This window comes from Wickerhamiella sorbophila (assembly GCF_002251995.1).
Source record: "Wickerhamiella sorbophila strain DS02 chromosome Unknown contig1, whole genome shotgun sequence".
Lineage (NCBI taxonomy): Eukaryota > Fungi > Ascomycota > Dipodascomycetes > Dipodascales > Trichomonascaceae > Wickerhamiella > Wickerhamiella sorbophila.
Genome location: NW_020193984.1, coordinates 1,672,051 through 1,699,309, shown reverse-complemented (window position 1 = coordinate 1,699,309; position 27,259 = coordinate 1,672,051). Strand labels below are relative to the sequence as shown.

The window sequence follows — 27,259 nt, the reverse complement described above, 5'->3', positions numbered from 1 at the left end:
TTATGTCGAGCGCTAGCAGTCAGGAGGGCCATAAGGGACTCGAAGGACTCAAGCGCACGGGTTCAAAAGGAAATCTAGCCGGTCTCAATGGTGCAGGAGTTGATGTGCGAAACAACATGGCTTCCTTCCAAAAAGCGGCTAGCGTGGGCTCAACGAAAAATCCTGTCTCTGCTTCGGCGACACCCACTATTAACACTCCCTCTCAAGGTCTTCTGAAAAGATCGAGATCTATGGGGACGTTTGATAGCTTCATCAACCGTGATACAACTGGTGTGGACGCTGTTAATGCGATCTCTAACCAGGCCATTGTCCCAGAGTCAAATTCTAACAATTCGCAAGCACATCTCCACCCAACAGAAATTCAAGCAGTTACCAATCAAACACCTGAAGAGGTTTCTGACACTGCTCCTAAAGCTTCACCGAGCTCAAATGTGTCATTGGATATGGTCACGTCACCACTGGACGATAGTCAACTTCAACATGAACCTATGGCTCGCGTAGATTACTTTTCCCATGACTGGAACGAGTCCGACCTTTCTTCTTCTTGGCGCTATATTGTGTCTCGTCGTCAAGAGATGGCCAATAGTGCGCGCTTAGAAAACGCATCATGGCGCACTTGGGCTAAAGCCAAGTACAACTTGAAGACAGTTAGCCCCGAAAGTCTTAATTGGCTTAAGGATTACGACGTAACTTGGCTATATGGCCCTCTCTATCATGAGCACTCATCGCATGCTGGACTCTCAGGCTCGCAAACAAACCTCCACCCACGTACGACCTCAGAAAATGACGCCGCGGCAGCGGCAGTAGCCGTCGCCACAGTTGCTCCGGCTACCGATGTCACACCTTCGACTACCGCAGCATCTTGTGCCAATACTAGAGTGGGGCCGAAGTCAATTTTGAAAAAGAAGACTTTAGCCCAAATCATGCTCGAGGAAACGCCAGGTTACACCCCGGGTCATTCGGGCTCAGAGACAACTAATTATCTTCGTCACCATATTTATCGACAGGTTCCTACTGGTCAAAATCGTGAAAGGATGGCGGCTTTGCTCAATCGACAATACGAACAAAGCCGTACTGTTGGTGGAAGTACTGAGGGGGCTCTAGATTCCGATTATCCGGGCTCTGGAAGCATACCTCAAACAAACTACTCGGACAATAACTCACCATCCACTGTAATAAGACCCGCGTCATACAGAACTGCATCTCAAGCAAGTGCCGCTAGTATTGCATCATTGGGTTCAACAACTTCGCAAAGTTCGACACGCAGAGTTCATTTCAATGATCGTGTTGAGCAATGTATTGCATTAGACATTGATGAGTCCACACCTTGCTCCCCAGAGAAAAGCGAGCCTCCTAGAGCAAGCGCTAGTCACTCTAGAGATCGTATCAAGAATATTCTCGGTGGAAAACAAGACTCTGATGACGGAGACGAATCGAATTCCGAAGCGGACGACGAAGAAGATGATGATGACGAGGGCGGTCTATTCCTCGGTATGCGCCGCCACGATGTTCAGCAGGAAGTTGGGCATACAATTATCGCCCCTCTTCCCGCTACCACACTGAAGTACGAGGATACTGATGAAGAGGTCGAGCCGGTGGTTCTTCAACCTTCTGCTCAACGAGGTGTTCGAGCTGGCTTCAGCGCGAATTATGACTATTCATCTGTTTATAAAATTGTTGATCCGCGTGTAAAAGCCGTGCCAATGGCTAGCAAACCCGCAGCCGGTGCCGCACGCAAGGTGAAACCAGTGGCGTCGTTTGGGTTAAACGAAGAAGGAAACTGAACACGTAGTATTTATAGTGGGTTACATTGCCCCTTGTTTTGGTGAAATTTCTAAATTTTGTTACGCCAACTTCTAAATGAGAGAGTGGGAGTCACCACCAAAAGGTTTGACGCCCTCGGGCCTCTTTCCTTTCAAAGCCAAAGGAACGATACCTGACACGTGCATATCAGGACCATAGATCTCCATAGGCAGATCCAGCTCCTCACCGGCATTCTTGATCAAACGCAGCCCCTCCTGCCAGTTAGGGCCACCACGACGCACATAAATGCGGACCTTATGGGCGTGCAAGGCAGTCTTGTAGTCACGGAAAGCACGGATGATACCTTTAAAGGTGGATCCAACCTGTGTAAAGTTTGCGATACCACCACCGATGAAAAGAACCTTACCATCAGCCACAGGTGAGCCACGGGTCATGAGATCAAGAACCGTCTTGGCGTACTCGTAGGTTTGGACTTCGTTGGGAGCACCGCTATATTCACCATAATTAGCGAGCTCATCAGCATAACCTGCAGAAGCGATAGCATCAGCGTAGACAACAGAAGCGCCACCTCCAGCAACCAAGGTCCAGATACGACCTTCAGCGTTCAAAACAGTGAGCTTGAGCGAAGCACCAGTCTTAGAATCAAGCTCAGCGATATATGCTTCTTCCGAAGTCAACTCACGACCAAAAGGAGCAGGGAATTCCATGGGAGGACCATTGTCAACAGTGGTCTGTTGAACGAGAACCTGGCGGCCCAAATTCACAGGAGCGCGAGCGATAGCCCACTTGGGGCCGCACTCAAACTCTGCAGTCTGGTCAAGCTTACCAGCCAAATCGAGATAGTGAACCTCAGCACCGTCCTTGGTTGGGATAACGACAAGGGGGTTGATTTCAAGGTAGGTAAATTGCAGGTCAACATAGACGGCATAAAGACGATTCACGAAATCAACAAGCACGTCGCGTTGGTCCGCTGGAACGTGCTGGAAGAGGGCACTAGCAATTTGTTGATTGGTGGGGTACTCATTCTCGATGTCGATAGGCATCAAGAACTTGGAAGCTTTGGCGTCAACGTCTCCAACGTCGACACCACCCTCGTGATAGAAAAGAATCCAATCACCTTCACGAACCGAATGAATATTAATATAATATTCATGCTGTTGCTCATGAGGAACAAATGGCTCAACCAAGAAGTTGGTGAGAGCTCCCACAACATGCTCAACTTGTTGGGGCTTGCCAGCACGTTGAGCCACCCATTCCTTGGCCTCGGCCCAGGTTTTGTTCAAAGCGAGGAGGCCAGACTTTCCACGGCGCTTGATTAATTGATCAGGTTTCGCAACGAATTTGGCACCGGGCGTAAGAAGCCACGGGTACTCCTTCTCGGCACGTGACAGAACTTCCTCAATAGCAGCGGCGTTAGAACCAGACTCGAAGTTCAGCTGGGCAAGCTTGGGGGTGCTACCCTGCTGGAAAAGAGTCTTAGGTTCGTTTTCAGAAAACACCGGGGATTTTGGCAAGAAATACGAAAGTAAAGCTTTACCATCTGCCTCTCTAATTGACTTTGCCGACATTTGTGTGAATAATGATGACAGAATTCAACCCAACCCAAGCCCCACATTTTCATAGATCCTCAAAAGCCAACATTTGCTTAGGAAATGTGGCGGTCACGGCCCTCAACGCATCAGCAAATTAGATTTTCATTGACCATATCTATAGAACATCCTATAACGCACATTTGATTTCGAACCTACGAAGCTGGGGGTTTTTGTTGAGCCGCATTCAATCTCTTTTTTATTTCGAGTGATACGTGCAAACCCCTACGGGGACTAGTCAAGCAGTATTTGTTGTATCTGAAACTTTTTGTTGAATATCTAGATCCTGGCGATCCCAACCCAATTTGGATTATAAACCCGAGAATAAAATTTTTTCAGGAAGTTGGGTATAACTTCTTTTTGTATTGAATATGGAACTGCAAATGACTATAGCGTCCCTTTTACGCCGCCAAAAATAGGAAATTTGTAGAAAAAAAGTTCGAGTGTTTTGATAGCTCAGCTTCTATGACGTTGCTTACTAAGATTTTTCACCTAGTAGGAAGGCCGGAGATGTTACTGTGCCAACTAAAGCAAACAAGGCGATTGAATAGTTTGCGGCCAATTTATTGTGATTTGAGTAGCTTGTTCTTCTCTTGAGCATCTGTTTCTGCAAGCTTGAGAGCAGCCTGGACCATTTGAATGACATTGAGGCATTGCTTGAGTAACCACAGTGGGAAGGTTGAAATGCAGATCAGAGTCGCGTAACTTAAGGGAATTGATCCATAGTAGCCAAGGTTGGGTGGGGTCTTCAATGGGAAACTATATAAGTAGAGTCCCACGTAGAAGAGCTCGTTTGCCGCGCAGACAGTGAACAGGACTTTATTGTTCTCGTAGTAAAGCTGCAAAAGTTTGGATCGAGATCCAACGTTTTTGTGGCTAGTAGATCCAGAGCTCAATGAGGCGTACATGTGCATATAATGGGATGCCAAATCCAGTGAGACGAGCAGTTGGAATAAGACAACGTATCGTGGGTAGGTGATACACAAGTAGCAAATAAGCGATGACGTAGTACATCTGTCGGTAACCATGTCCAGGACGCCACCAAAGTGTGATGTCTGTCCAAGCCTCCTCGCTGCTGCACCGTCAAGGGCATCTAGAAGGCATGAAAGACAGTAAAGGACTGTGCAATACTTAGGGTGCCATCTCATGAAGAACAGAGACAACAATGCAAATAATACGCGTGAATAACCGATGAGATTAGGAACGTACAAAAAAATTTGCCCGACCGTTACGGCTGCCTGATTTGCCTTTGTGGCAGTAGTCTTATCAGGTTTGCTGCCCATGGGGGTGTGTAGTAAGGCAAGAGGTGTGTGACGGAAGGTGAGCTCACCTTAGTCAAGTACTCCCCAGTTTCCATTCTCGGGCGAGCGTCTTGCGCTGACGCTGTAAAAATACAACCGAACATTATTGTAAAAGGTATATATGTCAGACAATGACATATTTTATGAAGTTACAATTTAGCATGCAGGTTTTGATTTGTCTTCCATAGATGGGGGGAAAAAAAAAAAAACCTCGCAACACCTGTAACCTTCACCCTAACTAACCCATATAGTTTCCAACCCTGACGCGGCCGCACCTTTTCGCCTTGGGGAAGTACATAATTTACTAAGCCTGCCCATCTCAGCATCTCTCATCCCTCACTGCCGGGGCCAACCAACTTGAACGCAAAGGGAGCTGGGCTACGCCATAGCCAAACATTTCGTTCTAGCAATTGGTAGGAATTAAAATGCTTCGATGCAGTCCTTGAAGAAAAAAATTCAAAAGGTTTCCGTGCCCAAGGATGAGGAACATCAAGACATATCCAGCGATACTGCTACCGAGGCGGCACGCCGCAAATTGTCAGCGATGTTCTTCCGCAACGATAAAAAGAAAAAAGAAAAGCGGCCTCAGTATTATCATGAAGAAAATAAACAGTATAACTCTCCCCAGATGGATTATACTGCAGAGAACGACTCGAGCTCCATCAGCATGTCCCGCGATAGTTCCATCAAGAGTCGTCAAAATTCGAAAATGAAGACAAGCAGTCTAACAAAGCTCCGTCAGCGAACGCTGAGGCGCACCTCAGTTGATGAAAACCACACTGGTTTGTCACACACAGGAACCCCCTCTATTGGTACCCTCGCCTCAGCTGCGCTTCGGCCATTTCCGCTCATAAGGTCTCAGTCGTCGCTTTCGGGGGGACCGGCATCAGCGCGCTTAAGTGAAGAGCATAGACCTCGAAGAAAAACTGAGAGCGAAGCCTTTTTTTCTGATAGCGATCAAGATCGTCGGTTTACCGTCTCCTCCGATGGGAGAAGAACCAAATCAATCACTCACTCGAGAACCCCCAGTATTTACATGATGCCTGAAGATAATGCGGATATGCCTCTGCCTCCTCGTAATGGCGAATCCGTGACTGGATATCTTGACTTGCTCCAAGAGCTGGGGTTTGGTCCGACCGTATGTTCGTCCCTGTCACAAGAATCTGACAAGTTTCTGGAGGTTTGCTTGCTGGCATATATGGATAGGTTTTCATTTCATGGTGAACCTATTGATATGTCTTTACGCAAATTTCTCATGTTTCAACGCCTCCCTAGAGAATCTCAACAAATTGAAAGGGTACTTCAGGCTTTCAGCACAGCATATCACGAGCAAAATCCTAACTTATTCCAAAATTCAGACCAAGTCTATTTCATTGTGTTCAGCATGGTTATATTGCACACCGACACTTTCAACAAGAATGTGAAACACAAGATGTCAAAGTCAAGCTACATGCGAACTGGATATTGCGACGGTGTTCCGCTGGAAGTTTTGGATTATATCTATGACAACATCACCTACACCCAATTTATTCATACAGAGGACGACAGTGTGCTTGCACAGCTGTTTGATGTTCCCAGTACTCCGAGTGATCTTCAACTCGTCAGCTCAAGTACGGCTTCCGTCGCTTCAGCACAGTCAGCCACTCCTAGAAGGACATCTTTTGGCTGGTCTAAAGATATGTTTGATCCCTACATGCTGATACTGGAAGGGCGGCTCGCACGCTTGCGACCAACAAGTTTGGTCAGAGTATTGTCGGCAAACGACCCGTACATTTGTGGCTACTTGACCTCTGTGACCGAAGTTCTTGGCCTTCGAAACCGATTAGCCAATGGACCAATAATTCAACTGGTTTCTGAAAGGTCACGACCGGACGTTTACACTGGTGTCAACCACAACACTGTCTCTGAAATAAACACCGAGGATCTACTCCTGCTGGCTAGTCCTGGTGTTGTGGATATAAAAGTTGTCAAAATGGGGATTCTTGAACGCAGAGAGTCTAGTAAAAAAATGCTGTACTCGCCCAGGAGCATTTGGCGGGAGTGGGGGGCTATATTGACCGAAAGTCAACTATATCTTTTCAAGAACGTAGCATGGGTTAAATCGCTCATGGCAGAGTCCTCTGCTAGTCCTGATCCTGCAGCCGCAGTGACTAGAACCTCCCTAGAAGGTTTCAACGCGACGACTGTTTTATCTACCAAAGATATGGCTGCCTTGCTGTACGAGAGCTCGTCGAATGAAGATGAAAAGTCCATGTTCCTTCTTAGAGGGAGCGGTGGAATGCACACATGGCTCTCAGCATCTGACGAGAGCGAAAGGATGGACTGGGTACGTTGCATCAACTTTGCAGCGGCATACACCACACACCCGATACCCTTAAGCCCACCATCTTATACGAGTACGGATTCCTGCGTGTATTCGCGTTCTCAAAACAGTTCTGGCGCCGGAGCAGGTACAGGGTTTTATAGATCTGCGTCAGATACTTCGCTCACATCAACTGCGGCATTGCATGCACAAAGGACTCGAAGTCGTGCACTGCTTCATCAGATAAGCGAGTTGGACCAGAAGCTTCTCACATTACAAAATGAAATTGTGGCACATGAGCGCGACTGTCGCCATCTGATGATTTTAGCGCCAATTCAACAAAAAACGCGCGACGCCTTAGTTTTCGCTGCTGGGCAGTATGCGTCAAAGTGTGATTGGCAATGGATCGATAGGGCAAGGTACCAGTCTTATCGAAATATTTTAGAGATGGACCTGCGTTTCACAGAGAGCCGCTGGAAAGACCTGACTGGCTCAGGTTCTAAGATTAGCGATGTTATGACGGCGTTGACTGAAGAAAGTGCGTCTTTATCAGCAATTAGCATCGGATCGGATAGGGGCCCCATTGAAAGGAATGACTCGCGGGTGCAGCAAGCATCACTTGAAGAGGTTCTCACTGAGAACTCATCTCAGGAGTTCGACACTGCCTCGCTTGTTCGTGATAAGGAAGCGTTTGAAGTCCGTGGTCATCGCTTCTCTCTCGTAGACGTGAATCCTGATATACTGGGAAAATCAAGATCTAGTCCTACCGACCAAGCAGCCAGCGCTGTTTCTGCAAGTGAATAAATATATATGTAGCATGATTATTGAGCGGCTTTCCGCTTTTCGTAGTGTGTGTCTATACGACTGGATCCCAAATTGAGGATATTTGGACATCCATCGCGATCTTTTTCAAGCCTGGTGCATTCTGCGCAGAAGTAGGCTGGACAAGATGCTATCGATCCACATACGATACACCTTTGCACGTTCCCGAATGCACACTCGTCACAGATTCTTACCTCTTCCACAGGGTTGACATACGAGTCACATACTGGGCATTTCCCATCACATTTCTCACACAGCTGGCCCCGTGTAGTTCCAGGAAGTCTCATACAAACCACCAGATCTGAACGATGGCGGGACATAGATGAGTAATTTGTACATGGTGAAAATGCTAAATTAGAAGTATATAAATAAAGAGCGATAAAAAAAAGGGATGGGATGTGGGTTTTGTAAAATGATCAAAACATGTGGTGAGCGGTAAGAGAGTTATGACGCATATGTCCTCGAGAACTCTTCCGAGAAACGTCGCTTTCTTCGTCCTCTTCTGCGTCTACTGTATCAATAGACGAAGCATCCTTAGCGAATTTCTTGCGTCTTCTCATGAAATACGAAAAAATGCCAACACCTGCAACAGCTACCGCACCGACAGGAACAGCTACTCCGACTGCAATGGCTGTGGTGTTTGTTCCACCATGGTGAGATTCATCAACACGGGGAGCAGAGCTTGTTTGTAAAACAGAAGCTGATGAAGAAGTTGAGGTAGCCTCGACCCCAACTACAACCGATGAAGTTATTTGGAGAGTTACCGTCGAGCCATTTTGTTCGGTAACCTGTTGGGATGTCAATCGTGACCAAGAGGTAGTATCTGGCTGTGAGCTAGTTGTGTGCCGTGTGGTTGAGGTTGAGGTTGAGGTCGTTCTGCTTGAGATAGCTGAGCTACTGGGCAACGCACTTGAGGACGGTATTTGGGTCGAGGACTTAAGTATTGAAGAGGAGCTCGGAACTGCAGATGAGCTTGTTATTCTGGAAGACGAAAACGAAGAAGATGCAGTGCTAGATATAGCAGAGGACTTTGAAATTGGGGAAGAATAGGATGAAGGCAGCATCGTGGACGAGTACATGTGTGGGCTCGACCCCACACTGTCGGAGCTGGACAGGATACTCGACAGGCTCGATATTGCTATACTGCTGGAAATTGGAGCTTGAGAACTTGATGTGTACTGCAAGGTTGAGGGAGTTTGCGAAGTTGACAGTTCCGGTGCGCTGGTACTCGATAGGCTTATAATAGGTACTGCCTCTGATGTAGGCACGGCCGTCGTTTTAGCGCTCGACGTTCCGGTGGTTGTGAGGTTTGTTACCGTTGGGTTGCTGCCGAGGTTGGAGCTACCATTCTCATAGGGCTCTGATAATGGTGATGAAGCATCATCGTTACTTTGTTGGGGGTCCACAGTGGCCATAAAAGTCTTAGTTTGCTGTGTTTGGAGTTTGCTGGAGGAAAACGAATGTGTGGCGGAAACCTGGCTATTTTGTTGGTGTACTGCGGTCAAGCTATCGTCCATTCAACGGTGGAACGCTAGTGTGGTAGCAAAAAGTGCAGAGCTTGGCCAAATTTTTGGCTTGATGTCTGAGCTTGTTAAGGGGATGCATCTCACACATGCAATATATGAGATGAGCTGCAGCCTGGTACCCCTTGTGTGCAGACACAAAAAGCCTCAGGATACAGACCTCCGCACTGAAAACAAATGCTTTGGAATGATTTATATGTAAATGTTAAGTCCGCAGTTTGATTCGTACAAACCTCCTCAACTTTATTCTCTATTTATTTTATTAGTGCGTACGCGTGGTGGGCCTCCTTGCATATATTGGTGACATATATGGGAGCCGCCATACATAAATAGAAGCTGGGACGGGCCCGTCCTGAGGACCGCGCAGCTATTGGCAGGTCCACATGTTTGTTGCAGCACCCTCGGATTCGATCCTGAAAAAAGCACAAGCCAAGTTTGTGGCTAATGATACATATTTGGCAGGCTTGAAGTCTCACAGCCAAGCCCTTGCTGCTAAAGTTGGCACAGTCAAGAAACACGCAGAAGAGCTAGAGGCTGCGAAGTGTTGTTTAAGTAAGTCATGCAGGACAGGCGGAATGTAACTAGCATATCAACACCGCTTTTCGAAGTCGCGCACGGCTTAAGCTCTCTTTCGTAAACAAATTCTCGGAACTACGAGAATATGATTTTTGCGGTGGTATTCGAGGGATCCCACAGTTACTGGAACCACATGTAGATCATATGAGTTATTTATACCGTAAACAGTTTCAGTTTGCCGGTGGTACCGCCATTTCGGGAAATATTGGACTTTCCAAAACAAAAGAACTAGCTTGTCAGGGCGCCAGAAGTGCTGCAGCACAAATCAAAATGCCGAAAAACCTAACTACCGATTACGAATAGACAAGACAAAGTTTAATCTTTACCCATCTGCCCTCCCCCCACAGCTCTCGACTATTAGCGTGTGTATTAGTCATGGACTTTCCAACTTTGGTTCATCATGGATAGTCAAGTACTTGAACAGCTAAAACCATGGATCGAACAGAAGCTACAGGGGGCCAGTGATATGGATCCTAAGGATCTGGCAGACTATGTCATTGTATTGCTGCAAAATTCGAGTTCGCCGGCTGAACAGCGCGCAGCATGTGAGCGTGACCTAGAAGAGTTTTTGCATTCAGCAACTAGCGGGTTTCTGGATGCACTTTTCGAACAGATCCATCGCATACAGAATCCTGAGGCTCAGGCACCCTCAAATATTGCACAGCCAAGCTTCGCCCCTCCCCAACCATTTAGTGGCAACCAGCCAATGCAAATGATGGGGGGCCAAGAAGAGTTTCGAGCATCGTTCCGCAACCGAAATAACGACGGTGCTAATAATTCAGATTTTGGGTTCCAAGCTCCACAAATCCCCCCGCAGTTTGCCAACAACCCGAAGGCCTTTGCCGATATGATGGTAGCCATGGCTATGCAAAACGGAGGTGAAGGCTTCCCTCCTGGAACTTTTCCACCCAAATTCAACGTCCATGGTGGTAAGCCAAACCACAATAACCGCCGCAACAACAGACTTAACAAAGATGGCGGCCCTTCGAAACCTATGCTCGGAAGCGTACACAATGAACTCAGCGTTGCAAACCGGCGACTAGTTGTAGACAAGCTTCCGGACGATAAACTCAATGAGGACATTCTCAGAAGCTACTTTGCCCAATTCGGCAATATCACCAAGGTGCGGGTCGATCACACCTGGCATCTCGCAGAGCTCGAGTTTGAATCCCACGATCAGGCGGTCGCCGCTCATGATTCCCCAGCGCCAATTTTTGATAATCGCTTCATCAAAGTCTACTGGCGTAAAAAAGATGAAAGCGATCCGCAGGAAATCGATGTCGAAGCTGTTAAACGGATGCAGGCAGTCAAGCAGCAGCAATTTTTGGAACGTGAGCAAAAGAAGAAAGAGAACCATGAAAAGATGCAACGTTTGATTGAAATGCGCACAAAGCTTCTGCAGGAACAGGAGGCTTTGCTCAAGCAGGGTGCGGCTTCAGGTGTTATTGACGAAACAAACAATCTTACCGACCGTCTGAAGCAACAGGTCGAGTCTTTGAAAGCAGAAGCCCAAGCCCTTGGTATCGATGGAAGTAGCCCTCAACCAGCTCGTGGTGGCTACCGCGGTGGTTATCGTGGTGGCTTCCGTGGTCGTGGTAGTCCGTACTCTCGTGGTGGCTTCCGCGGCGGGCGTGGTAGCTTCCGCGGCGGACGTGGTGGTTTCACAAATGCTTCGTTGGATTTAAGGCCAAAAACTGTGCTGGTGAAAGGTGTTCCTCTAGAAAGGGAGGAGGCGTTACGGGAGCATTTAGTGTCTGTGGATCATTCGAATATTGAACGCCAAAGTGACAATTCTGTTCTTGTTTCTTTTAACGACCGCCGAACTGCCGAGCAGTTTTTCCACAATAACGATCCTAGCGTCGGCTCTGTTGAAAAATCATGGGTCCGCGACAATGGTTCTGATGAGATGGAGATGTGACTGTAAATATATACTTTACTTAGACAGGCATACTGTGCCACTTTTAATGTAATTTTTTTTTGTTCTGTCGAATAAATAATTCTACCAGGTTCACACAGTTAGAGACATGAGTTCAGACTGACCTCTACCAAGCTTGATATCCAACCATTGTCCTTTATTGTTTTGAATGAAGGAGCCTGGGTTAGAAACTTGACAACCCTCGTACGTATTTTTGAATCGAGGTGTGGTCGAGTCAATCAATATTAAAGAGCTTGGCCATTGAATCAAAGACAGCGACATGTCATATTCCCAGACCACAGGTCTCACGGACAGAGAGAAAGGCGATAAGTGGCACTGGTCAAGGATTGTTGCAATCACCTTACGAACTTCAGATTCATCGGAATCAACACTGTCCACATGTCGGGGCAAAATATCGTTTTCGCTTTGCATTTGCATTAGGGCCCGCTGCGACGACATATCCTCATCAAGATCTAGTATTTCACCCCTTTCGACAACTGTCTCTTCAACATGATGCCCGTTGGTGGTGTCTAACGATGCGGTGAGAGCTGACGGCAAGCTGTTGTGACGCAACATTTGCCCAAAATTGTCCCTGGAGATCACAATCTCCTGGGATAAGTAGCAGATACGACACGGGTTACTTGCAAAAACAATATCAGGCGCTGCTCTTTCTACTCGGCCCGTAAAGAGCTTGGGGATGGGCTCCAATGGCCAGACCTGTGTTCCTCCCTTCGACGACATCGCTTGCCATGGATCGTTTTCCCCCGGGACCATTATTATTTTAGTTTTCGAAGTGAGGTCTGGTAGGCCCTGGAGAATATTTGCAAAAGCATTCATCGCCTCTCTGTATGAGCTTGTGTCACCTATTTGGAAAGGCTTGGAGCAAAAGCTTCCGGGGATAACGAGAATCAGCGGTGGATTTTTCGAAATTTCGCGTAGCACATTGCGAAGACTGTCCAGAGTACCACGTCTATCAAGATAGACGTCCCCGCCCAAAAGAATTATGCGATGATCGAGCCGCTGCTCTTCTGCAACCAATATCTCCTCCAAATCTGGATCAATTCTTTCCAACCGTGAAGAAATCGAGGATGTGATACCATAGAAATCTATATTGCCATATGCATCCTTGGTCTGCTCACGACGCTCAACCGTTGGAGGGCCGAGAGTTCCAACTTGAAAGTAATCACCGAGAGGAACACCATAGCACAAAACAAAGCTGCCGTCGGTAAAATAATGGCCTGGAGCGTAAGTCGATTCTGGTGTAAACTCGAGGCGGATCTTGCCGCTATTGTCCAAAAGCCACCACTCGTCTTCGTTTTTCAGCAGGTGGCCGAAAAGGAAAAACTCTTGTTTTTCACGGCCTAACAAGTTTTTGATTTTTGTGATCACAAAGGACTCTTCATTGTTTTGGTACGATCGGGCCTGGAACTGATCGTTGCGGTGAATTCTATCACTCAAAAGATGGAAGCGGGTAGGGAAGATATGAACCAACGCATTAGGGGGTCCTAAAACACGACCTGGGGCACCTCCTTGAGAAAGCTCGAAATGCTTTTTGATGTGGTTGTAAGAGATTTGTCTCTGGCTTTGAGCGTTGACAACTTTAAAGTAATCTTTGAAGTTGAACCTACGTTCTGAAGTTTCGCTATTGGCCTGTGATAGCTGGGCATTGACCAGATTGGCGATGAGTCGAGATAGAGGCTCACCATCCACAAAGACTCCACGGTCATCATCTTTCCAAAGCTTGGCTAGATCATCCATAAACCGCTCAGCTTTAGCCCCCCGCCAATCTGCGCCAAACTGATTACCCAGGAAAGAGGCCAGGACATCTAGCGCTGCAGACTTGAGATTAAGCCCATGCTTTTTGGACATTATTCTATAGGCAACAGGACGTACCTGGGAGGGCGTGAGCTTTATTGGCAAAACCACAGGCGAGCCAACGCGTCCATTTTCCATATTGGGTGTTACTAACGCGGCGTGTAGTAATTAGTCTACTAAGAGCTGCCGCGGTCATTTAGTAAGTAGGCGTTTGCAGTAGTGTGCAATTCCTAAGGCACACTCGATTTACAGGCCCGAGTAACAGGTTCGGTTCTAGCTTTCCTCGAATCTTGTTTTCCAGCATAAATAGCTCTGCTCGGTGCTTTGGCGTTCATCGATTACAAAGAGTTTGATCTGAGTAGTATGTGGCATCGGACGTTTGATTCGAACAATCGGCCCTATTATTTCAACGATAATACTAACGAGACAACATGGGAGAAACCTAAAGAGCTTTGGACCGAGTTGGATGAGGCGTTGGCGTCTGCAGACTGGTTTGAATACTCCACAGAAGATGGCAAGCCTTACTGGTATAACAAGAAGTCTGGTACCAGCGTCTGGGAAATTCCCAAAGAGTTTAAACATTTCAAAAGCCCAGCTAGTGCTAATGATACCTCGAACTCCTCTGGGCATACCGAGAGCTTCGAGGACATGGCTGCAAGGCTCGATCTGAAAGTCGAATTCTCGCAGGCTCTGCCCCGGTTGATAAAAGAAGAAGCCTTCTGGGCAATTGACACAGCATCAGAAAGACGCAACGCATACAAGGCATATTTAAAGAAACTACAGCAGAAAGAACTGAGTTCCAGCTTACAACAACGCAAAGAACGCTCTGCTATGCTATTAATTCAACTCCAAAGTACTTTTGGCGACAAGCTCGTGGACTGGGAGACCGCTAAAGAGCGATTGGACCTCAAAGGTACCAAGGAGGACTGTTATGCTTACTGCTTGTGGAGAGATGCTAATGAAAAAGAGCGGGCTGAAAAACGAATTGCCGTTGGTTCAAAACTATCCCAGGCATTAGAGCTTACGAAAATTGATACTAATACTGACTGGGAAGCTCTGGAAAGGTTGGTCCGAAACATAACAGATGATCTCCATGTTCTCGATGAGGTGATTTCGGTGAAACTAGACGCTGGTCTGGAATCACTTGATATGCGGCACAAAATCCAAGAACGTAAAGATCGAAAAGCTCGTGAAAGGTTCAGAGCGAAATTAGCTGAACTTCACGAGGAAGGTATACTGAGGGCTACCAGTGATTGGCAGACAGTACTCTCCGCGGTTCCAGAGGATATTCTAATGGCAGTGTGTCATTCTCGGGGATCCACGGCAACCGAACTATTCTGGGATTATGTGTCTCAGCTCAAGCAGAAGTTCAATGTTCAAGTGGGCGTTGTAGAGGACGTCTTGACCAAAAAGAACCTGAGCGTGTCCGGGCTGAGTTTGGATGAGTTCCAAAGTCTCTTCGAGGGCGATAAAAGAGTGCAGGACACCCTTGACATATACAATTACTTGAAAGTCGACAATTTCGACAGCCAACGACGCGACCAGCGATCGCTAGCCAGAGGTGAAGGCGGTAAATATCATAAACCCGTTTTGGAATACTAACTTTTTTAAAGCGCCAAAAAGACCTTTATGTATTTTTATTATCTTCTGGAGATCTGTGTAAATATATCATCATTCGTTAGAGAGGAGCTGGCTCAACAACGAGATACCAATCACAACTGTCCGAAGAGTAGGGTTCTCTGTGAGTAGGATGGTAGCGTAGCCTAGCTTGGGGAAGTACGCCTTTACAACACCACCAGTAATATCTTTTGCACGGTCCAGGTACATTTGCTTGTAGGCGTAGAGGTCCAAGTCGTCGAGGGGGTTGTTGTCGCCCTTGGTGAGAACAAGCTGTTTGCGTGAGCTAGCATGCTGGCGGAGTACTCGGTGCACAATTGGAATGTTTCTCACTTTTGTGTCATAAACAACAATATCTCCGACGTTGACGCGGCTTTGACGATTCCACATGAACAAAATATCTCCCCGCTGGAAAGCAGGCTCCATACTGCCAGATAAGACAACAACCACCGGGGTTGACGTGTTTGCAATGAGCGAAAGTGCTTTGTAGCACATGAAAGCCCCGGACAAGATCAAGATCATGCCCAGGACCTGGTGAGCGTTGCGCTTAATATCACGTATATTCAGTTGCATCTTGCGAGGAAGCTGACACGTGCTGACCAAAGACCGTTTGGCAGTAGGTTTAAGAAGCTGGTAACCGTGACCGGGATGTAGCTATAAATTAGTTTTTGATAGTGTATTTACTGCAATTGGGACTATTTGGGGTGCCCAGTGCCATAGTAGGATCAGCTCCCCTATCGTCATAAGCCGTGAACGATCCATCCAGAGCTGACGTCATGACTACTATTCCTGTTGTAGTGAAACATAGTGGCCAAAAGTACAACGTTGACATCGATACGACCAAGACTGGCCTGGACCTGAAGCTTGAGTTGCAAAAGTTGACCAATGTCGTGCCCGAACGCCAAAAAGTACTCGTAAAAGGCGGGCAGTTGAAAGACGATGTGCGCTTGTCTGCGCTCGGGTTCAAGCCGAACCAGACGCTCATGATGCTGGGATCTGCCGGAGATCTGCCAACGGCTCCAGCTAATGTTGCACAAGAAGCTTCTAGTGCCGATGCAGACTCTGCCAAAGTTGATCCGGTTCCAGCTGGCTTGGTCAACATTGGCAACACCTGCTACGCTAACGCCACCCTTCAGGCACTACGAAAAGCACCGGAGTTGGTCGAAGCTGTACAAAAATATCAAGGACAGAATAGTCTGACTACGGCTCTCGGACGCGTGTATACAAATCTCAACTCGGGCGAGGAGCACACCCCGTTCGGGTTCATGGAGCGTCTGCGGTCGACTTTCCCGCAATTCGCTGAAATGGGCCAAATGGGACCCAAGCAGCAAGATGCTGAGGAGATGTGGACCAATTTGATGTATTCATTAAAGGAAGCTGGTGTCGCCCCGGCTGAGCGGTACTTTGATGGTCAGATGGCTGTGAAAATGTCGAGCGCTGAAACTGATGAGCCGCCAGCCGAGAGCTACGACACATTCGCCAAACTCAACTGTCATATTTCCGCATCGACTAACTTCCTCAAAGACGGTCTCATGGCTGGTCTGAAGGAGACTTTAGAGAAACACAACGAGGCGCTGGGCCGCAACGCAGAGTATACTGTCACCAAGCGTATCTCGCGATTGCCCAAATATCTGACGATTCAATTTGTTCGGTTTTTTTGGCGAAGAGATACCAGTAAAAAGTCTAAAATTTTGCGCAAAGTCACGTTCCCTTTGCAGCTGGATGTGAGCGACCTGTGCACTGATGACCTGAGGGCCAAGCTGGTGCCAGCACGTGAAGAATTCCGGAAAGCTGAAGATGCTGTCGAGGAAGCACGGAGAGCTGCCCGAAGAGCCAAGTTCCAGTCCATGGAGACGCGTAAGGAGGCAATTAATGACTCGCTGAGCGAGGAACGCCGAAAAGAACTCCATGACAATATTGTAGCGAAAATCGACCCCACTTTAGCGGATGATGAAGGCTCCAATCCTCTAGGGATTTATGAACTGGTTGCAATTGTAACCCACCAGGGTATGAGCGCTGATTCGGGTCACTACCAGTGCTTCGCCAAACACGACAAGGAGCCCGGCCAATGGTGGAGATTCAACGATAACAAGGTTACGCTCGTTGATGATGCCAAGATTGAGCAGCTCAGTGGTGGTGGAGAGTCCGATTCTGCTCTCATTTTGCTGTACCGTACCGCAGAGTACTAAACATAGAATCTAGCCCAGCATATTTTTTTTGGTCTTGTTGTCTGGTCGCGTAGCGTACTATATGTTTTCTGTTGGTTTTTTTCGAACAAAACTGTATCTAACGTGGGGATATCCCGGCTTTGGGTGTCAAGCTAACAGTGACTTTAACATGGCGAGTTCTTACTTTCTAATGTTGTATATAACTAAAAAGAAAAAAGAGTTTATAACTTTGGGATTTTAGTTCTTTTAGTTCTTCTTGAAAAGACGCTCAATCTCTGCAACGGCCTGGTTGAGGTTGTCCTTCTGGAACTTGTCGGACTCGAGGGCCTTGTCGACCTTGGCGATAACAGCAGCGTAGAGGTCGGACTGCTCGCGGGCGCGGATCTGAGCCTCCCAGCGGACCCAGGAGTCGAGGACCTCCTTGGCCTCCTTGGCCAAGTCGACCTGCTGCTTGAGCTCGAAAGCCTTGGCCTCAAGCTCAACGGTCTGCTTGGAGATAGCGAAAAGGTCCTTGGTGGTTGAAACGACATCACCGTGCTTCTCGACGTTATCGATACGGTTCTGAACAGCGACGACGTGGTCCTCGCGGGCCTTGTTCAGCGTGTTCTTGATGTGGTTGACGTGACCCTCAGCCCAGACCTTGTAACCGGGAGCAGCCGTCTTGGAGACAACAGCTATGAAACCGAAGAAACAGGTCAGCAAGACAGTCTCGGCGTTGACAACGTAGAGAGAGTTAGCAACTGCATAAGTGGCAGCGGCGAAACCAGTAGCCAAGATACCAGACTTGGAGAGAACGGAGTTACCGGGCAGGGCATCGATGATGGACTGAGCCTTGGCCTTGGGGTCCTGAGTCGAGTAGAAACGGGAAGCCTGGGCGGCGACACCCATCACAGAGCGCTGCTGGAGGGCCTTACGGCCACCGGCGACAGTCAAAGGCCTCAACGAGCGCATAGACATCATTTGTGAAAGCTGATGGAATATTATTCATCTGAGCCAATGGGAGTTGGCCTCGGGGCAGCGGACTGGGAATTACCCGGCTGCGTTGTTCTGGTCCCAGCATCCAACCACCGGCGGTGCAATGCTGGTCGAAATTAAACGAGTGGCCGCGTTCTAAGAGCTACGGCGGCCATTTCCGATTGGGTGCTCGCATCTGGGCCTCCTGTTTCGGTACCCATCCTCATCACGGCCTCGCACCCTGCCCACCCAGCATGAATAACCCCAATACCCCTTTTGCCCCATTGAGCCTGTGTAGCCCAACCTGTTTGCCCCCCAGCTTTAACCTGCATCACACCCAGTGGACCGATATCTTTCGTCTGATAAACCGGAACGATGGATAGTTGGGGGGAAAGAGAGCCCACTTGTGAGCTTTTAGGGCCTGTATCCCTATTGTTACAACTAATTATGGGTGGCATTGCTATTTCGTCGCTTGTTCTTAAGCGGCGGTACGAAAACCCCCGCCGGCCGTGGCGAGTGTGGTTCTACGACGTGGGCAAGCAGGTACTGGGTGCCCTCATGCTGCATTTCCTGAACTTATTGGCATCAATTCTGTTCAGTGACGACAGTAGCGGGCTGGATGAGAATCCTTGTACCTGGTACTTTCTGAATGTGCTGTTTGACACCACCATCGGCGTGCCCCTTTTGTGGGCTTGCCTGTATTATGTCTATATTTTGGCTTTCAAGCTCAAAATGACCAAAATTGTCTCGGGACAGTATGGCAATCCTCCAGAATTTGCTGCGTTTGCCAAGCAGGCAGGCCTGTACATGATCGCTTTGATCCTCGCTAAGGTATTCCTCTATTTAATCCTCTACACCGTTCCGTTCCTGGATGATTGGGGTGCGTATCTCATTTCTTGGACCAATTTCGATCTAAGAGTGCAGATTCTTTTTGTTATGTTCATTTTCCCAGCAGTGATGAACGCCGTGCAGTACTACCTCGTTGACACCATGATCCAGTCGCCCGAGTACGGTTGCAACAGCGAGCACTTCCCTGGGAATCTTGATACCAGCATGTCGAGGTATGGCACATTCGACCCGTTCAAGTCCCAAACTGCTCCGCACTAACCTCTTTCGCACACGTAGTTTAGTGTGTTTAATTTAATTTATTCTCCTGTGTATTCTCCCCTATACCACCCCACCCTAACCCGGGTAGGCTTTTGGTTTATTATGTGATCGAGCGCTGAATTTTTTTTTTTGGAACTGAAATCGGGCTTTTTGTCAAACATATCGACATAACACAAGGTCCCGTTGAAAATGAAAATCAAAACAATCAGCCGCTCGGCCGATGACTATGTTCCTGTTGGAAACTCAGAAACTGCCCGCCAGCCACGCAATTTGAGCCCGGAAATGCACCCTTTCGAGCGGGCCCGCGAATATACCCGTGCATTGAACGCTACAAAGTTGGATCGCATGTTTGCTGCGCCCTTTGTTGGTCAAATGGGTACCGGTCACATCGATGGTGTGTACTCTCTTGCAAAAAACCAGCGTCAATTAGGCGTTATGGCGAGTGGTAGTGGCGATGGTATCATCAAGGCTTGGAACATTGGCGCCAGGGAAGAGTTTTTCTCCGTCCAGGCACATTCAAATATCGTTAAGGGCCTTTGTTATACTCCTATCTCGCAGCTACTGTCGTGTGGTGCCGATGGCTATGTAAAGCTTTGGCAGCCGTCTTCTTCTTCCAAGGAGCCCGTTCAAACTTATCTTTCTAATGGTGGCTTAAATTCTGTCGACCATCACCGTGACGAAAATCAATTCGTCACTGCGGGTGATACTTTGCAGCTTTGGGATACCAACAGATCCAAGCCCATTGCTTCTCTCACATGGGGCGCTGACAATCTCAACTCTGTGCGCTTTAACATGACAGAGACTTCGATATGTGCATCCACCGGTAACGACAGATCTATTGTTATTTATGATATGCGTACTTCGCTACCCGTTCAGAAAATGGTCACCTCTTTGTCCAACAATAGTATTGCATGGAACCCAATGGAGGCATTCAACTTTGCTGTGGGCAGTGAAGATCACAATGCTTATTTGTATGACATGAGAAACCTGAAAAGAGCTCTCAATGTTTACAAGGACCATGTGGCCGCTGTTATGGACGTAGACTTCAGCCCCACGGGCCAAGAGCTTGTGACGGGTAGCTACGACCGCACTATTCGCATTTTCAAGTTACAGGAGGGTCATTCGAGGGATATTTATCACACAAAGCGTATGCAGAGGGTGTTTTCTGTTCGCTATTCAATGGACTCAAAGTACATTCTTTCCGGATCAGACGATGGTAATGTACGGGTTTGGAGAGCCAACGCAAATGAGCGGAGCTCTGTCAAGAGCACAAGACAGCGGGCGAAAATGGAATACGACGCTGCTCTCACTGAAAGATTCAAGCACATGCCTGAAATTCGTAAGATTCAGAAGGCTCGGCGCTTGCCCAAGGCCGTCAAAATTGCCCGCGACATCAAGAAAGAAGAGCTCGACTCGTTACGCCGTCGTCGTGATAACCGTATCAAGAACTCTAAAAAGGGCACTGTTGGCTACGAGAAAGAACGTGAGAAGCACATTCTTGGAACTGCCATACAAGATAAGGAAGAGTAGAAAGCAACATGAAACAAACTAAGTTATTAATTATTACAAGGTACGCTCGGTGTTCAGTTGCAGCTTATTATTAGACGGATATCATGGCATCATAAAAAATAGTTGATTACTCTGTTATCACCTCCAAGATAGCGCTGACGTCGTTTACTGCGGATCCAGCAAGATCGGAAAGGAAGGGGAGCATTCCAAGTAACTCACTATCGTTCATGTCACTGAACCACGTTGATATTGGAACTGCATGTTGTGGGTGGAGAGCGTATGATGCAGGGGAGTTGTCAATGATAATAACTTCATGAAGGGGTCGGCCCAATTGGGACAAATTTTTGATATAGTTTCCATTAAAGTTGTAGCAGCTTTCTCTAAACAAGCGATGGTGGATGACTTCCTTGTGACCCAAACGATCAAGCAGAGGATCGCCGTATTTCGCAACGCTTGCGGTGAAAACTACCACCTCAAAGAGCTTTCCAACTTCATCAAGGAACTCGTCGACACCCGGTCGTTTTGCAACATACACCTTGTGTGTTCTACCTTCAATATCCACAGGAATCACAAAGTCTGCATCGGGGAAGTATTTGAAGCTTGAGTGAACCAAGGTCTCATCAAGATCCAGTACAAGGCACTTGCGGCCCTTGACCGCGCTGCTTTGCGGAGGCAGCAAGGGCGCTGTGGGCTGTGCGTGTGATTCTTGGGTAACTCCTATAAATGCTTCAGAGTTAGCTTGCGAGGCGTCGATATTTGGTGTCTCACCGCTATCATGACGAGCGCCCACAGAGTAAGAGGAACGGCGCCCTAGAATTTCGCCTTCTCTGGCATCACCAGGATTCGCATCGCGCGCAACATACTCCAGAGGTATGTGGACATTGGGTAGAATAGAAGAGCGGGAGCCCTTTTTACGTGCCGGACGCTTCTTGTCTGACCTGGGGGGCTCAGTGGTTGAGGCGAGCTCAGGTGCTGCAGGCAAGTCGTCCAATTGGCACGCTAAACAGGAGATGAGCCTTCTAAAAATATTAGGCATAGAAGCTTTTTGTTGATCACAGACTCGACTGGTCTATTAGGTTGTGAAATGGCGGAGAAAGCGGAGAAAATGTGGCACACAGCACACAGACAAACAAGACTGGAAATGGGAGGTTAACGAGAGACGCGAGTTGTAAGGAATGTTCCAATACCTGTTTCCACCGTGAATAGTTGTATGTTAACGCGTTCAATAAAGGGCCTTTGCACCTAGACCACTTGGACGCTTGATAACTGAGTGGATGGGCCAGCCAGCTGAGTTAGGAATGTGTGCATATCATATTTGTCAGCCATCGAGTTAAATAGAGGTCGAGAGCAACATATGCGACCACACAGGTCGAAATTCGATTCCACGAAACTCTGCTCATTTTAGCAGCTGCCGCCACTGGCGCATTTTTTGTGCCAATTTCAGCCTGCTGAACCCACTGATACGATATCTATGCTGCAGCACTTAGACCGACGATCGTTTGTCATCAACTGCAACTTCGACAAATGGTAAGAACAGCACGCCGGTGGATGCAACAACCAACGATGCGAAATCCTACTGAGAGTTTCTGATTGAAGAGCACTCGTACTAACATAGTCCCAGTCACTTAGACCGTACCTGAACGCAGTCCGTGTCTCCCTGGATGCGGCATTGTGCCTGGACAACTTCGCATCAGAGTTGGTCGAGCGCCACAACTATCCTGAAGTTGAGGCCGGCAACAACCCAATGGCACTGCTGAATCCTATGCATATTTCACGTAATGAGAATGAGAGAGTCCTCATCGAGCCAAGCATCAATTCGGTCCGGGTGTCGATCAGCATCAAGCAAGCAGATGAAATCGAGCAGATTCTGGTTCGTCAGTTCACCCGCTTCTTGACGCGACGTGCTGAGAACTTCTTTATCCTCCGCCGCAAGCCCGTGGAGGGCTACGACATTTCTTTCCTGATCACGAACCACCACACCGAGACAATGTTGAAGCATAAGCTGGTCGACTTTATTATCGAGTTCATGCAGGAAGTGGACAAGGAGATTTCCGAGATCAAGCTCTTTTTGAATGCCAGAGCCCGTTTGGTTGCAGAGGCTTATCTGGTACCTGTAAGTTGAACCAGTCAGTATTCGAGACATCTTGTACTAACCCCCAGTTTGATAGCTGAAAATGGGACAAAACCCCCAGCTATTAGTGTATTCGCTATGTTTACTTGTTTATAAAAGCTAAAAATTTAAATAAAAACGTCCCCTGAGACTAGAGGAAGCTGGACGAGCTTGCGCCTTTTGATGCCCCATCTGGCTTGTCTGTGTCGAGAGCCTTCGCTGTTTTCGGTGCCGTGGGTAATTTTGTAGCTGCACTTTTCCACTTGCCGTCGACCTCTTCGATTTGGCTCAAAATAGAGTCTAGAGAGACGTCCTCGACACTCGCCGGGTGTAAGAGTTCTTGCTCTACATCAACCTTTTCCCCACTGCTGATCCTGGCGATAAGACGGTCCATGATTTTTATTTCCGTGTTCAAGTTCCTCTGGACTCGTTCAGTCTCGTTCCTGGTTCTGATGATCCACATGAGCTCGGAGCTCACGGCACCGACAAGCAATATCATCATGATGTTGAATTTGCGGTCTGCTATGTGGAAGAACCTGTTCGAGGACGAAGAAGAGTACATGCGAGAAGCCCTCAGGCCTGCCGCACCCAGTCTAAATGCCATCTGAATTTTTCAAACGGTGATGACAAAATGTCGGCCCAAGCCGTCGGCGGTACAATCTGATGGTTGACTGCTGTACAATCGCTATAAACTCTAAACCCTAGATCTTCAGTCATCTCTATCGTCAATGTCGTCGTCTGGAGCAACCCCTAGCCTTTTGGAGAGGATCTGGACGATATCCGTCCACTCGCGCATGCCTCCCATGCCGATGTCTCCGCAGACGAGCACTTTTTCGACTGGTTTCAGGATTTCAACGAATTGATAGAGATCCTTCAGAACCTTGAAATGTCGTTTCGTCACCGGGTTTGTGTACATGTGGGTGTTCATGGCCGGGGCAACCAGTAGAGGTACTGCAGGGTTCCACACTCGAAAGACTGAAGTTAATAAATTATCACAAATGCCGTAGGTCAGTTTGGCGAGCGTGTTTGCTGAGCACGGTGCTACTAGCAGGATATCTGCCCATCGTCTCAGCTCCATATGGAGTTGGCTGTCGACTTTGCCGTCCCGGGAGTCCCATTCGTCCTCGTCGTACCAAATCTTGACGTCACGCGGCACGTCTGTAGGCTTGAAGAAGACACATGATGATTTGGTGGCCACCAGTTGAATAATCGCTCGCTCCCGGTAAATCTGTTTGAGCTTGTGGATGATTGGACCAACCTTAATAGTCGCAACGGAGCCAGTGACACCGATAAGAATATGCAATTCATCTCTCTTATCCTTTGATACCTTGCTTTTAGCTTTAGGCTCGCCGTCTTTCTTCTCGCTGGAGGCAGAGGTGGTGGGTCGGAGGGTCGCGGGCTGAGCCAGGGGTGTCGTGGGATCATCGTCGCCCGTGCTGTCCGTTTGCCGTAGAATTGCAGGCGGATTGTGTTCTTTGTACGCCACAGAGGTCCTAGAACCTCTGATAAATGACACATTTCGGTGTATTGTTTTATCGAGCAGGCTGTTTGTAGATCCTAACATGACAGATCCCGATACTGCTGATACTCCTGATACTCCTGACACTCCTGACACTCCTGATAGTGCTGGTGACGTCTCTCTAACTGCTAACATCGGTGATTGAATTATAGTGGGGGGGTGGTCAACCGTTATGCCAAATTGAGGCGGCGGAGGTAGCGTCGCCGTATTATCTCTAGTCTCGAGTTCGCTTGCTTCTAGGCAATCGTGGAACGCCTCCTTCTCCTCTGCGGAGTTATGGAGCCCAGAGACTGCCAATCTTGACAGGCTGGGTTCTAAGTCCTCTGTATCTTGGGTCTGACCCATTAAACTCGTTGTGGCACCTTTTTACTGTGGAATCCGCTTTGGCGATCGAACAAAACAAAGATCTCTCTGGTGCTGACCAAGACTCCCCCGGAAAAGCCCTCGCCCATGGGGGGTGTGCCCCAAGCTACCGAGGCCACAGCCATGATTGTAAACATCAATTTTCATGGTTTGATTCAAATTGCCTGCTTCAATGGATTATGACAGGATCATGTAGTTGTTTCAAACAATAGTCACGGTACAGGTCGGCTGAACTGTAGATGCTGCTTTCAGTTTGGCTCATAAATCTTTCAAAGTGGAAAGCAGGATTCAACGGTTTGCTCGACATCGGTGTGTGGTATATGTTACATGGTATTCTGGAGACATAATTGGTCGTGAACCAGCTATGGCTGAGTATTTCACCCCAGCTCGGACGATCTCCGGGATTCAGCTGCAGTATGCCGCAAATAAGACTCTCTAGTTCCTCTGAGTACGTTTTTGTAGACGGAAACTGGATATCGGCTTTTGCAACCTGACGATAAATACTGCTGATATGTCTCCCGGCGAAAGGCGAGCGCCCAAACACCATTGTAAATAAAACTGTACCAACACTCCATATGTCGGCTGCCATACCGTAATAACGAGGCTTGACTATCACCTCTGGTGCCATATAGCACGGTGTCCCAGCAAAACTAGTTACTTTCGACGTAGCGTTGGGAAGAACAACGGCAAGTCCAAAGTCTGCAATTTTGGGACGCATTTCACTATCGAGTAGTATATTTCCGGGCTTGATATCTCTGTGGAAAACAAGATTTTTGTGCAAATACTCCATTCCTCTTGTTATATTTGCCATTAAAAAACAGGCTTCGGATTCAGTGAGTCCCTTGCGCGACTTAATTAGCTGGGATAAGGAGCCGTAGGGACAGAACTCAAGACAGATGTAAACATTAACACAATCGTAAAAATACGATTGAAATCCCACTATACGCGCATGTTTCAAGCGCGAAGTAATGAGGATCTCCCGATTTAGGTTCCTTCTGTTAGTGTCACTGTCAAGCGACTGGCGGGGAATGACTTTCATAGCAAGCTGGCTCTTATGCAGCTGCTCTACTCGGTAGCACTTAGAAGTTGCACCATTTCCGAGCAGCTCGAATCTCAAAAAGACCTCATCGCACGGTCCTCGGAGGATACGGGGAGGCGGCGGCGCCGGCGGCGCATAGTTTACCTCTGAAGATATTTGAGCTCGCCGTCTCACAATATTCAATTTTTCAGTACCAGCAGAGCTGTCCTGCTTGAATTGGCCATCATTTACTGTGAGCCGCATGGTTCAAGAAGGAATAACACCACAATTCTTGTGCACTATAACAACCACTGGTTCAATTGGTTTACTAGCGATACACACTACAATTATAGCAAAAAAATCAAGGAACCATTCACCCAGTCTTTTAAAACGCCGGGATCATTTGACCCAACCTAGCGTCCTGTGTGATCTGCTTTCTAATGCGAGATGCTGTGGACTTCGCGAAGCTAACTGTAGCTGGGCTCAAAGCCGTTGCGCTTGCTTGTGGCAGCCCTACTACTGGAAATAAAGCCCAAGTGTCCAACTACATGATCCAGAAACTGCAGCAAAGACCAAAGGGCGCTGTCCGACTCGTATCGATCGACTTGGGGCTCAAAAACATTGGCGTCTGTCAGGCCCTCGCGACTCCTGGTCAACAAGTTGAGGTGGAAAAGTGGTCATTGAAGTCTCTCCCAGAGCATATAAATTATTCTCAACCAAATTTCGCACACGAAGCGCGCCGGCTGCTGCATGGGGTAATGATGGACAGCCCCAATGTGGTGCTTGTGGAAAAGCAGCGGTCGCGATCGGCCGGCAGTGCGTCGGTCCCTAACGATATCTTGCGGGTCAATGTACTTGAAGGGATGGTTCATGCCATCTTATGTACTCAATGGCCTACTATTTATGTCGAAAGTGTCGAGCCAAAGCATGTGCTAGGGTACTGGCGGAGCCAACTCGAGAGGGAGCTGGGAGGTACGGCCCTGGCCGTTGAGCGATTGAAAAAAGCCACACCTGCACAGGTGTACAATGCATCTAAAAAGGCACGTCTGGCGCTTGTGCGGAAATGGATTGACAAGCCTCAAAAAGCACCATTTGTGTTTTCGCCGGAACTTGAACTACCAACCAAACGCACGAAACAGGACGATCTCAATGATGCTCTGGTCCAGGCAGTTACCTGGCAAATCTGGCGAGACAATTCGAAGATCGCATTGAATACAGATCAAAATCTTCGTGAATTAGCTAAATCATGGTCAGTCGATGCAGAGCTGCTCACAGGGTGAATATTAG

The 27,259-nt window shown here is 48.0% G+C and overlaps 20 protein-coding genes across 20 annotated transcripts; 10 read left to right on the top strand and 10 right to left on the bottom strand.

Annotated features, from left to right (window-relative positions):
• Nucleotides 1–2: 2 nt before the first annotated feature.
• On the top strand, nucleotides 3–1,784 carry B9G98_01036 (hypothetical protein; the record flags this gene model as incomplete). Its single annotated transcript, XM_024807594.1, has 1 exon — nucleotides 3–1,784. One exon carries the CDS (start codon nucleotides 3–5, stop codon nucleotides 1,782–1,784), a length of 1,782 nt encoding a protein of 593 aa, XP_024663362.1.
• A 72-nt stretch (nucleotides 1,785–1,856) lies between these two features.
• Nucleotides 1,857–3,332, bottom strand: B9G98_01035 (putative ATP-citrate synthase subunit 2; the record flags this gene model as incomplete). Its single annotated transcript, XM_024807593.1, has 1 exon — nucleotides 1,857–3,332. The coding sequence occupies one exon, from the start codon at nucleotides 3,330–3,332 to the stop codon at nucleotides 1,857–1,859; it is 1,476 nt and encodes a 491-aa protein (XP_024663361.1).
• A 584-nt stretch (nucleotides 3,333–3,916) lies between these two features.
• B9G98_01034 (CDP-diacylglycerol--inositol 3-phosphatidyltransferase) lies at nucleotides 3,917–4,381 on the bottom strand (the record flags this gene model as incomplete). The annotated part of the gene is made up of 1 exon (XM_024807592.1): nucleotides 3,917–4,381. The coding sequence occupies one exon, from the start codon at nucleotides 4,379–4,381 to the stop codon at nucleotides 3,917–3,919; it is 465 nt and encodes a 154-aa protein (XP_024663360.1).
• Nucleotides 4,382–5,087: 706 nt separating this feature from the next.
• On the top strand, nucleotides 5,088–7,760 carry B9G98_01033 (Protein transport protein sec73; the record flags this gene model as incomplete). Its single annotated transcript, XM_024807591.1, has 1 exon — nucleotides 5,088–7,760. One exon carries the CDS (start codon nucleotides 5,088–5,090, stop codon nucleotides 7,758–7,760), a length of 2,673 nt encoding a protein of 890 aa, XP_024663359.1.
• A 434-nt stretch (nucleotides 7,761–8,194) lies between these two features.
• B9G98_01032 (hypothetical protein) lies at nucleotides 8,195–9,295 on the bottom strand (the record flags this gene model as incomplete). The annotated part of the gene is made up of 1 exon (XM_024807590.1): nucleotides 8,195–9,295. One exon carries the CDS (start codon nucleotides 9,293–9,295, stop codon nucleotides 8,195–8,197), a length of 1,101 nt encoding a protein of 366 aa, XP_024663358.1.
• Nucleotides 9,296–9,684: 389 nt separating this feature from the next.
• Nucleotides 9,685–10,180, top strand: B9G98_01031 (hypothetical protein; the record flags this gene model as incomplete). The annotated part of the gene is made up of 2 exons (XM_024807589.1): nucleotides 9,685–9,853; nucleotides 9,987–10,180. 2 exons carry the CDS (start codon nucleotides 9,685–9,687, stop codon nucleotides 10,178–10,180), a joined length of 363 nt encoding a protein of 120 aa, XP_024663357.1.
• Nucleotides 10,181–10,277: 97 nt separating this feature from the next.
• B9G98_01030 (hypothetical protein) lies at nucleotides 10,278–11,795 on the top strand (the record flags this gene model as incomplete). The annotated part of the gene is made up of 1 exon (XM_024807588.1): nucleotides 10,278–11,795. One exon carries the CDS (start codon nucleotides 10,278–10,280, stop codon nucleotides 11,793–11,795), a length of 1,518 nt encoding a protein of 505 aa, XP_024663356.1.
• A 90-nt stretch (nucleotides 11,796–11,885) lies between these two features.
• B9G98_01029 (DNA polymerase epsilon subunit B) lies at nucleotides 11,886–13,745 on the bottom strand (the record flags this gene model as incomplete). Its single annotated transcript, XM_024807587.1, has 1 exon — nucleotides 11,886–13,745. The coding sequence occupies one exon, from the start codon at nucleotides 13,743–13,745 to the stop codon at nucleotides 11,886–11,888; it is 1,860 nt and encodes a 619-aa protein (XP_024663355.1).
• A 225-nt stretch (nucleotides 13,746–13,970) lies between these two features.
• Nucleotides 13,971–15,209, top strand: B9G98_01028 (Pre-mRNA-processing protein prp40; the record flags this gene model as incomplete). Its single annotated transcript, XM_024807586.1, has 1 exon — nucleotides 13,971–15,209. The coding sequence occupies one exon, from the start codon at nucleotides 13,971–13,973 to the stop codon at nucleotides 15,207–15,209; it is 1,239 nt and encodes a 412-aa protein (XP_024663354.1).
• Nucleotides 15,210–15,278: 69 nt separating this feature from the next.
• On the bottom strand, nucleotides 15,279–15,797 carry B9G98_01027 (Signal peptidase complex catalytic subunit SEC11; the record flags this gene model as incomplete). Its single annotated transcript, XM_024807585.1, has 1 exon — nucleotides 15,279–15,797. The coding sequence occupies one exon, from the start codon at nucleotides 15,795–15,797 to the stop codon at nucleotides 15,279–15,281; it is 519 nt and encodes a 172-aa protein (XP_024663353.1).
• A 203-nt stretch (nucleotides 15,798–16,000) lies between these two features.
• On the top strand, nucleotides 16,001–17,413 carry B9G98_01026 (Ubiquitin carboxyl-terminal hydrolase 6; the record flags this gene model as incomplete). The annotated part of the gene is made up of 1 exon (XM_024807584.1): nucleotides 16,001–17,413. One exon carries the CDS (start codon nucleotides 16,001–16,003, stop codon nucleotides 17,411–17,413), a length of 1,413 nt encoding a protein of 470 aa, XP_024663352.1.
• Nucleotides 17,414–17,638: 225 nt separating this feature from the next.
• On the bottom strand, nucleotides 17,639–18,352 carry B9G98_01025 (ATP synthase subunit 4, mitochondrial; the record flags this gene model as incomplete). The annotated part of the gene is made up of 1 exon (XM_024807583.1): nucleotides 17,639–18,352. One exon carries the CDS (start codon nucleotides 18,350–18,352, stop codon nucleotides 17,639–17,641), a length of 714 nt encoding a protein of 237 aa, XP_024663351.1.
• Nucleotides 18,353–18,793: 441 nt separating this feature from the next.
• Nucleotides 18,794–19,453, top strand: B9G98_01024 (hypothetical protein; the record flags this gene model as incomplete). Its single annotated transcript, XM_024807582.1, has 1 exon — nucleotides 18,794–19,453. The coding sequence occupies one exon, from the start codon at nucleotides 18,794–18,796 to the stop codon at nucleotides 19,451–19,453; it is 660 nt and encodes a 219-aa protein (XP_024663350.1).
• A 189-nt stretch (nucleotides 19,454–19,642) lies between these two features.
• B9G98_01023 (Protein SOF1) lies at nucleotides 19,643–20,983 on the top strand (the record flags this gene model as incomplete). The annotated part of the gene is made up of 1 exon (XM_024807581.1): nucleotides 19,643–20,983. The coding sequence occupies one exon, from the start codon at nucleotides 19,643–19,645 to the stop codon at nucleotides 20,981–20,983; it is 1,341 nt and encodes a 446-aa protein (XP_024663349.1).
• A 106-nt stretch (nucleotides 20,984–21,089) lies between these two features.
• B9G98_01022 (Phosphatase PSR1) lies at nucleotides 21,090–21,998 on the bottom strand (the record flags this gene model as incomplete). The annotated part of the gene is made up of 1 exon (XM_024807580.1): nucleotides 21,090–21,998. The coding sequence occupies one exon, from the start codon at nucleotides 21,996–21,998 to the stop codon at nucleotides 21,090–21,092; it is 909 nt and encodes a 302-aa protein (XP_024663348.1).
• A 488-nt stretch (nucleotides 21,999–22,486) lies between these two features.
• B9G98_01021 (Actin-related protein 2/3 complex subunit 4) lies at nucleotides 22,487–23,134 on the top strand (the record flags this gene model as incomplete). The annotated part of the gene is made up of 3 exons (XM_024807579.1): nucleotides 22,487–22,489; nucleotides 22,578–23,075; nucleotides 23,123–23,134. The coding sequence occupies 3 exons, from the start codon at nucleotides 22,487–22,489 to the stop codon at nucleotides 23,132–23,134; spliced, it is 513 nt and encodes a 170-aa protein (XP_024663347.1).
• Nucleotides 23,135–23,223: 89 nt separating this feature from the next.
• On the bottom strand, nucleotides 23,224–23,676 carry B9G98_01020 (hypothetical protein; the record flags this gene model as incomplete). The annotated part of the gene is made up of 1 exon (XM_024807578.1): nucleotides 23,224–23,676. One exon carries the CDS (start codon nucleotides 23,674–23,676, stop codon nucleotides 23,224–23,226), a length of 453 nt encoding a protein of 150 aa, XP_024663346.1.
• A 105-nt stretch (nucleotides 23,677–23,781) lies between these two features.
• B9G98_01019 (Coenzyme A biosynthesis protein 3) lies at nucleotides 23,782–24,936 on the bottom strand (the record flags this gene model as incomplete). Its single annotated transcript, XM_024807577.1, has 1 exon — nucleotides 23,782–24,936. The coding sequence occupies one exon, from the start codon at nucleotides 24,934–24,936 to the stop codon at nucleotides 23,782–23,784; it is 1,155 nt and encodes a 384-aa protein (XP_024663345.1).
• A 187-nt stretch (nucleotides 24,937–25,123) lies between these two features.
• B9G98_01018 (Serine/threonine-protein kinase plo1) lies at nucleotides 25,124–26,236 on the bottom strand (the record flags this gene model as incomplete). Its single annotated transcript, XM_024807576.1, has 1 exon — nucleotides 25,124–26,236. One exon carries the CDS (start codon nucleotides 26,234–26,236, stop codon nucleotides 25,124–25,126), a length of 1,113 nt encoding a protein of 370 aa, XP_024663344.1.
• Nucleotides 26,237–26,412: 176 nt separating this feature from the next.
• On the top strand, nucleotides 26,413–27,252 carry B9G98_01017 (Cruciform cutting endonuclease 1, mitochondrial; the record flags this gene model as incomplete). The annotated part of the gene is made up of 1 exon (XM_024807575.1): nucleotides 26,413–27,252. One exon carries the CDS (start codon nucleotides 26,413–26,415, stop codon nucleotides 27,250–27,252), a length of 840 nt encoding a protein of 279 aa, XP_024663343.1.
• Nucleotides 27,253–27,259: the final 7 nt, after the last annotated feature.